Source organism: Poecilia latipinna, unplaced genomic scaffold, assembly GCF_001443285.1.
Source record: "Poecilia latipinna isolate Pla-1442-1.1 unplaced genomic scaffold, P_latipinna-1.0 Scaffold1393, whole genome shotgun sequence".
In the NCBI taxonomy this organism is placed as follows: Eukaryota; Metazoa; Chordata; class Actinopteri; order Cyprinodontiformes; family Poeciliidae; genus Poecilia; species Poecilia latipinna.
Genome location: NW_015114009.1, coordinates 66,176 through 77,309, shown reverse-complemented (window position 1 = coordinate 77,309; position 11,134 = coordinate 66,176). Strand labels below are relative to the sequence as shown.

At 40.4% G+C, this 11,134-nt stretch overlaps 1 protein-coding gene across 3 annotated transcripts in view; it reads left to right on the top strand.

Moving 5' to 3' along the window:
- Nucleotides 1-2,065: 2,065 nt before the first annotated feature.
- The window catches only part of LOC106962276 (regulator of nonsense transcripts 1-like), a 27,995-nt gene continuing 18,926 nt past the window's right edge, over nt 2,066-11,134 (top strand). The window contains exons 1-12 of one of the 3 annotated variants that reach the window (XM_015056582.1): nt 2,066-2,459; nt 2,969-3,105; nt 3,520-3,642; nt 5,195-5,362; nt 5,438-5,618; nt 7,783-7,944; nt 8,183-8,267; nt 8,771-8,869; nt 9,340-9,448; nt 9,540-9,699; nt 9,803-9,921; nt 10,407-10,571. In XM_015056582.1, the coding sequence (XP_014912068.1) occupies nt 2,289-2,459; nt 2,969-3,105; nt 3,520-3,642; nt 5,195-5,362; nt 5,438-5,618; nt 7,783-7,944; nt 8,183-8,267; nt 8,771-8,869; nt 9,340-9,448; nt 9,540-9,699; nt 9,803-9,921; nt 10,407-10,571 (1,679 nt within the window). In that variant the 5' untranslated portion in view covers nt 2,066-2,288. The remainder of the gene's footprint in view (nt 2,460-2,968; nt 3,106-3,519; nt 3,643-5,194; nt 5,363-5,437; nt 5,619-7,782; nt 7,945-8,182; nt 8,268-8,770; nt 8,870-9,339; nt 9,449-9,539; nt 9,700-9,802; nt 9,922-10,406; nt 10,572-11,134) is intronic. The other 2 variants (XM_015056580.1, XM_015056581.1) reach the window with 2 other exon arrangements.

Below are 11,134 nucleotides of genomic sequence, written 5' to 3'. Positions count from 1 at the left end.
ATGCAGGTAAAGGATGCAGAAGACCCCCTGCAGTTTGCCTACAGGGCAAAGGTTGGAGTGGAGGATCCCATCATCCACCTCCTACATCGAGCCCACACACACCTGGACAAAGGAAGTGGCAACGTCAGGATCGTCTTCCTGGATTTTTCAAGCGTCTTTAACACAATCCAGCCCCCTGCACTTCTGGAAAAACGTACCAGAATGAAAGTGGACTGCTGCCTGGTAACCTGGATTTGCAACTACCTTACCGACAGACCACAATTCGTCAGGATGAATAACATCACGTCTGACACTGTGGTCAGTAACATTGGAGCCCTGCAGGGGACGGTGCTGTCACCCAACCTCTTCACCCTGTACACCTCAGACTTCTGCTATGACTCTGAAACATGTCATATTCAAAAGTATGCTGATGACACTGCCATCATGGGGTGCATCAAGGACAGCGAAGAGGAATAGAGGAGCCTGGTGAGGGACTTTGTTGTCTGGTGCCATAGAAATGGGATACATCTAAACACTTCCAAGACAAAGGAACTGGTCATTGACTTCAGGAGGGAAAGAGGCAGTCCAAGACTAGTTCTGATAGGAAGAGAGGAGGTGGAGGTCGTGCAGACCTATAAATATTTTGGCCTGTGGCTGGACAACAAGCTGGACTGGACAAGCAACACCAAGCAGCTTTACAGGAAGGCTCAAGCCAGGATGTACTAACCTGAGGAAGCTGAGAACCTTTAACATTTGTGGAAAGCTGACTGTGGCCCCAACAACTTATAATAAATGAAATTAAACTACTCCACTTAAATTACCAGCACTTCACCTGCTGGGGTCTGAATACACAGTATTACAAATTCCTCCTGGTCCACATCTGTAGAGAAATCTGCTCTGGTTCATCAGTCAGTTGGATCCGTCTGATCCAAACTGATCAATTGAACTCTATGAGCTTTTTACCCTGTGCGTGGTCCAGAAGTGCACTTTTATCAGGATTTGAATTATTTATTTTTTTGTGGTTTGGGTTCCCCGGAATGGACAGATGTTCCATCTGCCGCACTCCTCCTGAGCGCAGGAGGGTAATATCTTCAGCTCCATTTGTTAAAACAGCTGGGTGAGTTAAGTTTAATTCTTCGCAGCGGCTGAGCCGGGTCCGCATTAGTTGTGCAGCGCAGTGCGCATGTTACAGTTTAATGAACTTCTGCACCTTTGTTTATTTCCTCAAGATAAACTGCCGGTGCAAAAGGGGGACAAAGTAAGAAAAGCATCCCATAGCAGTAAAAAAGAGAGAAGTTCAGTTAAGCTAAAGTAGAGTGAGTTCAGAATGCATGCATGTTTTTTTTCTTTTAAAGAACTTTCTTTAGTAACTATTTGTCTATGAAAAAATAAAACTTCAGACTTAAAGGTCATCAAGCTAAAATAAAGTGCAACTCAAATTGTCACTTGTTTCTGGTTTATGCAGCTACAAAAAAATGTTCCAAAAAAACAAACAAAACTGTTCTATGTTCTTTTATTCCATAACTGCAGGCAGACAATATGGTACAGATTCACAGGATTTCTGCTTCTCCTCCTCTGGTTCCTGCATCATGGCTAACTGATTGACTAACCTGCTCACCCACTGACTGAGTGGCAGACTGACGTTGACTGGGTGACCGACGATGTCACTTGTAAAACAAACAAACAAACAAACAAACAAACCATATGACCACTTAAGTGCCTACACAGCTACCAAAAGTCTAAGTATTTCTATGTGAAGCACCACATCCCAAACTGAAATTAACTAATTAAACAAATTACTGACCAACAAATTATAAACAACTAAACTTAAACAAAAAATTCTAATTATGAATCAACCAGAAAATAAACAAATTAGTAAAATATTATATTCTAAATTTTAAGATTTAACAACAGAATAATCCTTATTTCAAAACCCAGTTGGTTTTATTATCAGTGTACTGTTCTCAGTTAAACAAACTGAATATTGTATTTTAAAGAACATTGTTGCATGACAAACTTCATGTTTTTGAGACTGCACGTTTTTAATAGTCCGTATTCACAAGATGGCACAGACGTTCTTGTCTCCTTTCCTCTGCAGGCCCAGTGCACTGAAGGTCCTTTAGGAGCCGAGTGTTAGTGATGAACCACAGGAAACGGAACACTATCCACTTGTCCACAGCGAGACTCCATCTCCTTAGCCACCTTCTGCATCATTATCCTGTCTCTGTGGTTGGGACGACTCCGGGGTACCGACGCTTTATGGAATATTCTCGAAGCGGTAGGAACACCATCGAGAAGAAGCAGGAAACATGAGCGTGGAGGCGTACGGGCCGAACTCGCAGACCCTGACGTTCCTGGACACCGAGGAGTCGGAGCTGCTGGGAGCGGACACCCAGGGCTCCGAGTACGACTTCATCGATTTCACCTTGCCAAGCCAAACGCAGACGCAGGGCCAGACCCACAGCCAGTTAGATAACCAGGTTCGTGAAATTGTTCAATTTTTTTCGCCATTTGTTTAGAAAATGCGCCTCCTGCTGTGTTAACACAATACAAGTTAGCTGATGGTAGCTAACAGCCTGGAAGATGCCTGATGTGTTGCTTTAATGCCGTTGGTTGCCTAGGAGGTTAGCTGCTCTGCTTTTACAGTTAGCATGTTAGAGTTCGAGCTTTATTTACTTAAGAGCAACAGTGCCAATTATTACTCTGTGCAACCAGTCACTGCTAATTTTCAATGGGTCAGTAATAAAAGCAGACGAACGCAGTCTGTTTACTGAACACCGAAGCAAGCTGTGGCTCAAGGCTGTCAACAGTTATTTAATCGTACAGTACACAGAGCGGTGTTCCTGTACTATAATATAACTGATGAGAGCTGATCGATCGCATCAAATTAACTGTGTTCAGGCTTTTTAAAACAGAGGTTTCCAGTGAGTGAATTTAGTGTTGTATATGTTTTTTTTTATGATCCAACCATTGATTTTATTCTCCTCAGGTCAACGGTTCGGATGTTGTGCTGCAGAATGGAGATGACCCTGTGGTGAAAGCTAGCCAGCTCCTTGCAGAATTAAACTTTGAGGAAGATGAGGAGGATGCTTACTATAGCAAGGACCTCCCATTGCATGCCTGCTGGTAAAAGACCCGACTGTTGCATGTGCCTCCTCCAGTTTTTTCACCCTCAGGTCCAGACTGAGTTTCTAGGCAGAACTTATCCAATGAGCTCACTTACCAACAAATCACAGACCGATAATAACCATGAACTGCTAGGGTCAAATGGGATTATGAAACAAGTGATGTTTTTATGTAATCAAAGCAAAGATAGGAGGAGGTAGCAGCAGTAACACCATCAGAAGATTTTAAGCCTTGAACATCTGTAGATGGGTCTTTGTAAAAACAAGTGTCTCTGAAAAAACCTGAGTACTTATTTCAAAATATTAATATAAAATCCATGACATTCAGTGAGTAAATGTAGTGACAATCTTTGACAGCCTGCTCATACATTTCTGTCTTTTGTTTTCCAAGGTTTCATATGTCACCTCAGTGTAGTTGTTCTGTTTTTTATTCCTTGCATTTCTGTAGTTACTGTGGAATTCACGATCCAGCCTGTGTGGTCTACTGCAACACCAGCAAGAAATGGTTCTGTAATGGCCGTGGGAATACATCTGGCAGGTATCAGTCACATGCACAACGAAGAGAGTATTTGTTCATTAAATTGAGCTTTTTGGGGGGTTTTTTTTCGTTCCTAAAATGTATTTAAAAACTTGATGTTATTCTAAATTTGATTGAAATGAATACTGGTACAGTTCCTTGCAAAGGTATTCACATAACTTTAACTTGCTACAGCTACAACCTTTATTGCATTTTTGGTGACAGACCAAAGCAAAGTAACTCATGATAATAAAGAAGTATTAATCAAATTGACATTTTTAGCCTGGAGGTTAAACGATATGTGTGGAGGATGGAACATTGCACATCACCCTGAAAACATTTCACACATGCTTACAAATCATCAGTATGACCAATAAGATCATCAACACAGAGCAAAGGATTCTGGGAGAGGTAAACAAAACAAAAAGTCCAACAAAAAAAACAAAAAAAACATTTAATTTCCCTTTGTAAAGTTTTTTTTTTTCAATTTGTAATTATTTTGGGGAGTTTGTTAAGCTCTCCTCTGGAAGGTGACACAAGGAATAATTTTTCCCAAACACAGTAATGTTTCACAAAGTGTTTTACGGTTTTTACCCACCATGCAGAGTCCAAAGCAAATTTCAACATCTATAAACAACAAAAATAGTAGTAATAATGATAAACATTATTATTATTCTGGTGGTGGTGGTTGTGGTGGCAGCATAATGCTGGGGGGATATGTTTCTTGAGGCAGGACTGGGAACCTGGTCAGAGCTGATAGAAGACGGACGGAGCTAAATCAGGACAATCCTGGAAGTAAACCTGTTAGAAGCTGAAGAAGTCTGGAGACTGGGGTGGATCTTCACCTGTACACATTCAGCCACAGCTAGGAAGGAGTGGCTTAGATCAGTGCATATTTAAGTGTTGAAATGGCCTACTTAAAGAGACCCACAGTAAGTTTAAGGGGAACATTAATTTTCACACACATTCCACATGAAATTTAACTAAACTTGAACTGTTTTGCAAAGAAGAATTGTCAAAAAAAATCTTGATTTCTTGATATGCAAAGCTGGTAGAAACATATTCCAAAAGTCTAGCAGTCGTGATGACGGTGAACGGTAGTTACAGGGAATTAACTCATGGGGGCTGAATACAAATGCAGACAATTCTTAAGATTTTTATTTGTTAATATATTTGAAAATTTTACTTTGTTTTCACTTTAGTATGCACTACTTTAGTATTGGTCTATTAATATCCTGAATAATACCTCTTTGTTTTTAGTTGCAACATGACAAATTGTGTAAAAGCTTAAGAAACAAGGCACTGGAGAGTCATTCTTATCAGTACTGCACCAATAACACAATCATTTTGTATAGAATGTTATATCAGGAAAACAAAATATGCACCCTGCATTACGTTTTGGTTCTTTACATCTTGTCACTGTATCTTGCTGCTTTTCCTGCCAATGTGTTCAGAGCTGCACACAACTAAACAATGGCTTGCACTCTAGAGGCATGTTGAGCATGCTATAAGCACAGGAGTGATGTCACTTCCTGTACTCTTTGCGATAATTTTAATTGGCTTACCTTTGCAGCCACATCGTGAACCACCTGGTGAGGGCCAAGTCCAAGGAGGTGACCCTGCACAAAGATGGGCCTCTGGGAGAGACGGTGTTGGAGTGCTACAACTGTGGCTGCCGCAACGTCTTCTTGCTGGGCTTCATCCCAGCCAAGGCCGACTCAGTGGTGGTGTTGCTGTGCAGGTACCCCGCTCACACATGTTCCTGATCATAGGCTTGCTTTAAAAGAATACTGATTTCTGTCCAAATGAATCCCAGACAGCCGTGTGCCAGTCAGAGTAGCCTGAAGGACATTAACTGGGACAGCTCCCAGTGGCAGCCACTCATCCAGGACCGCTGCTTCCTGTCTTGGCTGGTTAAAATCCCCTCAGAACAGGAGCAGCTCCGGGCCCGGCAGATCACCGCCCAGCAGATCAATAAGCTGGAGGAGCTGTGGAAGGTAATATTAGCCTCTGTCACACACTCATTTATTTACAGTAACTCTTCTGTGCATGGAATCTGATTTGTCTAGACAGCTGTATGAACTGTGTTGCATTTGAACTCCATGCATGGTCAGGTTATTATGTGCATGTCATGAACTGTGGTAAAGGTGCAGAGAGAGATGCCGTAGGCCCAGGTTGAGAGATGGAAAGGTTGATTTTAATGAAAAACAGTCCACAAAAAAGTTCCAAAACACCAGGCAGCACAGTCGAACGGAAGGCTAAGGCTCATTAACTGGTAGCAACTGAGAACACGAAGGAACCTCGGAAGACGCAGACTACACGTGACATGGTAGACAGAACGGTACGACAAGGACACAACAAAGAACATGGGACACAGGTGACATTAAATACACTGTTGCACAGATCTGCTCATGAGTTCAGATGTGGATGCATGAATAGACACATTTGTGTGTGCACACACAAAACACACACATTAGTGTGCCACTCTGCAGCACTTCTCAGCAGGTGAAAGAAATCTGGCCCAATCAGCAGCACCCTCAACTCAGGTAATATAAGGAATCCACCCAACCACTTTGCTGGTTTTGCAACAGAGCTGAGGAAGGCAAACACAGCCTCCAAAGCAGCATTTCATGAGAAAAGGACTTAGATTAAACAAGGACTACTGTTAAGCAATTAACTGGACTCAATTGAAATGCAGTTTGACTTTGGTTTTGCATTTGAGAAAAGAAATGCAGAATTTATTGGAGTAACAGTTTGCACTGCTAGTTTTTACAGTTTGGTTCTATTAAATGTATGTTAAGATATTTAATGTAAAAATTTATGTCCTAAGATTGAAAAAGAATGTAATTCTAAAATGTTTGGATTTGTTTGATTCAACAAAACATGGAATTTAATAATTTAATACTTGAATTTATGGTTAAAATTGTGAAAGAAATGTATGTCTAAGGTTAAAAATGGAATTAGTAAGATAAATTATTAACTTTGAACCAAATGTCTAAAATGGGTTAAAATATTTTGTATGCGTTTTGTAGGTTTTTCACCTGTTCATTGATTCTCACTCATTGGTGAAAATAAAAAAAGATTGAGTAAAATCCTGAAGTCTCTTCAAGTCCTCCTTTTCAAGTGTGGGAAGCCATGAAATTATAGAACACTTTGACATACACGGAGGGTAATCGGGGGACGAGACACAGCTGGGAACAATCAGGGGCAGTCAGGACAACACAGAGACTCCACAGAAAACTAAAAAATACACCAGAAAAAACCCCAATCCCGACAGTGTATGTATACTGAATGTGCTCAGGCCATTTTTTTTCTTTCTATTTTTCCTTTTTTTCTTATTTTCCCATTTACCTTTTTCTGTCCATGCGTATGTTTTTTTTTTGTTTCCTTTTTCTCTTAGTCCCTTAAAAGGGTCTTTTATCAGAGGCTTCTGATAAAAACCTCCAATACTGTTGTTTTCAGTTGCCTGCCATTAGTCATAGGGTGACACAAACATAAGCTGTTCCTAATACGCTTTGCTTTGTCCAGAGGGTCTGGGCTCTCAGCTGTTGAGAAATTATCACTTCCTGGAGGCGTGGACTGTGTTGAGGTTTTAAATTTTACCCAATTGCTAATGTTTGCGTGTGACGTATGTAATGCTCCAGTTCAATGCTATGAAGCTTACCGGAAATTGCCAGCTCTGTAAGCAACCATCCTCCACTGCAAAGAGAGAAGAGCCGATATGCTGATCTTAATTCAATATTTGGAAGTGTTGCCAACATGGCTTCCTTCACTTCCTCTGCTACCATTGCTAAAACTACAGGCAGACTACAATTCTAAAACAGTGCAGATGTCATCGTGGATCTGTCAGTCAGTCCTCTCTCAATGTAGAGCAAAAGGGGACATTATTATTATTCTGGTGGTGGTGGTTGTGGTGGCTTTTCAGAGCTTTGTGGAGGTAAATAAAATCAGTGGATAAGATCAGTATTGGCCAATCACCAATTTCCCAAAGTTTAGGAAATCCAGTTTATCGGATTTATCTGTGCCTTAGTTCCTAAGGCTTCTTTACTCTCGATGTGCTCAGCAGGAAGCTATCTAGAGTTAATACAACCATGGAACTGGTTTATGTGGCTTTTTATTTGACCCTTGTCATGTTAGACTTAGTCTTTGTTTTTCTGACAGGAAAATCCCACTGCTACTCTGGAGGACCTGGAGAAGCCTGGAGTGGACGAGGAGCCACAGCACGTCCTCCTGCGTTACGAGGATGCCTATCAGTACCAGAATATCTTTGGACCTCTTGTAAAGCTGGAGGCTGACTATGATAAGAAACTGAAAGAGTCACAGGTTAACTGGCAATTATTCATAAAGTGTTTGGTGTATGCTTGTCATACAAGCAGAAAAATTTGATTATTGTGATCTATGTATTTTTATTATTCTCAAACAAAAAAAATCTTAATAGTTTTGGGTGAAAACCCACAGGGGTTAGGGTTGAATGATATCTAGCTTTTCTACATGCTTATTATTTTACTCAATAGTTATTGTTAGCTCAGTTGAAGCATGTCCTATTATTTCCCCTCTTCAGACTCAAGAAAATATAACGATTAGATGGGACCTGGGCCTGAATAAAAAAAGGATTGCTTATTTCACCCTTCCCAAGACTGACTCTGGTAACTATCTTAAGTTTTTACCATCTTCACACACACTTGTTGGGGAAGCACTGATAAATCCATTCCAATTTGCTCAATTTTGGGAGATTGCTTGATGTGAAGCGGATCTTATCCACCGATCTCTCTCTCCACAAAGGACTGAAAATCACCCACTGTTCTCTTTTGCTCAGCAGTGAGAAACTGACTGACAGATCGGCCCACCAGGTCACATCTGAACCTCTGTGGTTAACAATAGTCACCCCCCCACTGTTGCTAACTTAGCAACTCTGTCGCTATATTTTGCGAATTTTCAGGGAAAAAAATTGGTATTGGCCAAAATCAGAATCAGCAGGTCAGGTTTTTTTAAAGATTGGTGATTGGCCAGAAACTACAATCGGTACTACCCTAATATTTGTTCATTTTGCAGCAGGAATTATGCTCTGAACTTTTCTCTTGGCTAATTTCTAACATCTATTTTCTTTTTTTTTGTTTGTTTTGTTTTTTTTTTGTTTGTTTTTTTTGAGATATGCGACTAATGCAGGGTGATGAAATCTGCCTCAGATATAAAGGAGACCTGGCCCCTCCATGGAAAGGCATTGGACATGTCATCAAAGTTCCTGACAGTATCCTTCTGACTGTTAACAGGCACATAATTGTTCACAAGTGTTCTGGTCAGATAATTATAAGGCAGAGTGGGCAGAACAGGGTTAGGGTGAAACAAGGAGGCAAAGCACAATCTAGTGGCAGTTCTGGCAAACTACTTAAACTAAGCTAGACTTAGTTTAAGTCATACTGGTAGTGTATTGTATATTTACACACTGTAACAATATGAACAAACTATATCACGTTATGTTTAGAGCATCCTTCCAACATTTCTAAATAACAAATAGAAATGCTATAAAGTTTAATTAATAAATTATCCATCCAATGAATTAAAATTATGTTTTAGCCAGAAACCACTTTACACGGCTACAATTCTTTAAAAGGTATTCACATCCTCCACAGACTTCAGTATATTTTACTGGGATTTTGTTTTTGTGTACGTTAGTTTAATTCTGGGAGACATGGAGGAGTCCTTAACATTTAACCCAAGACTACGGCGATGAGATTGCCATTGAGCTTCGGAGTAGTGCCGGAGCTCCGGTGGAGATCCCTCATAACTTCCAGGTGGACTTTGTGTGGAAGTCCACCTCCTTTGACAGGTATTCAACCACAGCCGAACAACCTTGTTTGCACCTGTTATGATGAAGAGAAGTGGTGTAGTAGCTGGCTTTTTGTGCTTTTATTCTGAAGGATGCAGAGCGCCCTGAAAACATTTGCTGTGGATGAGACTTCAGTTTCTGGCTACATCTATCACAAGTTGCTGGGACACGAGGTGGAGGACGTGCTCATTAAGTGCCAGCTGCCTAAGCGCTTCACTGCTCAAGGCCTGCCTGACCTCAACCACTCTCAGGTGACCTTGAGAGATACAATACTAACAGCATAATGATCATTGCTGTTTGCTGCCTGGTACTTTTACTAACTGGGTTTAATGAACATGCTTTGTTGTGACACAGGTCTATGCTGTGAAGACAGTGTTGCAGTGGCCCCTCAGTCTGATCCAGGGTCCCCCTGGCACAGGGAAGACGGTCACCTCAGCCACCATAGTGTACCATCTGGCTAGGCAGGGAACCGGGTAAGGAACTACAACAGTTTAATTATTGGACTTACAGAAAAGCAGAAATCAGAAATCCTCTATTTTCAACTGGGTGTTTTAAACTGGGGTATCCTTCAAGACTCGCATTAATTTTATCCTAAATGAAGAAAAAAAAACATTGGCAAGATACAGTTGGGCTCATAAGTTTTCATACCCTGTCAGAATTCTTGATATTTTTTTGTGGTCATTATCCAAAGAATATAAATAAAGGAAAATCTCTTCACTCATTATTTATGGTGGTTAAATACATTTGCCAAGCAACTCTTTTAACCTTTTTGAAATGATAATGACAACAGAAATTTCCCAAATTGACTGATCAAAAGTTTACATACCCCAGTCCTTACTGTGGATGAGGCTTTTTATTTTCTCTGATGTTGAAAAATGACTGATCTATTTGGCAGCAAGCTGCATTTCTGAGGACTAACTGAGACAGTTTTCATGTTGCCCTTGTGTTGTTCTTCCAGACCAGTGCTGGTGTGTGCTCCTAGTAACATTGCTGTTGATCAGCTGACTGAGAAGATTCACCAGACGGGGCTGAAGGTAGTGAGACTTTGTGCCAAAAGCAGGGAAGCTATTGATTCTCCGGTGTCCTTCCTGGCTCTGCACAACCAGACCCGGAACATGGAAAGGTAACACACAAGGGACGGTGTGTGTAGTCACTGTTTTCATGTTAAGTGATTAGAGATCAGGCTTTTCTCTACATATTTTCTCTACCTGTTCTGTTTTTTGTTGTGTTTTTTTGCTAATGTATTGAAATGTACAAGAGTAAAAATGTGCTTTGAGATTTATTGAGGTAATAGTTTTAAATTAAGTTGAAAATGGAGAAATTACAAAATTCCCACCATTTATGCTTTCCAAGCATTGGTCTGCACATTTTATCAGATTTGTTTGGTAAAGTTCAAAGAGAACATCAAATTGTGAATTCTGTTGGTGGAATACCTTTACCAGGTACAGCCAATGAAAATCTGATGAGCTGATTTTAATCTCTGGCTGGCTGATTAATCAGTGGATGTTTGTAAGCAATCTGGTGTTTGTGTTTTGACCAGCAAAATTAGGACATATAAATAAACGTTACCTTTTATTTGGGGTAACTTTCAATGTACAAAGTGGCAAATCAACAATTTGCTACAGTTTCACTTTCAAATTTTACAAAAAAAAAAAAAAAAAAAAAAAAAAAAAAAATAAAAACTAA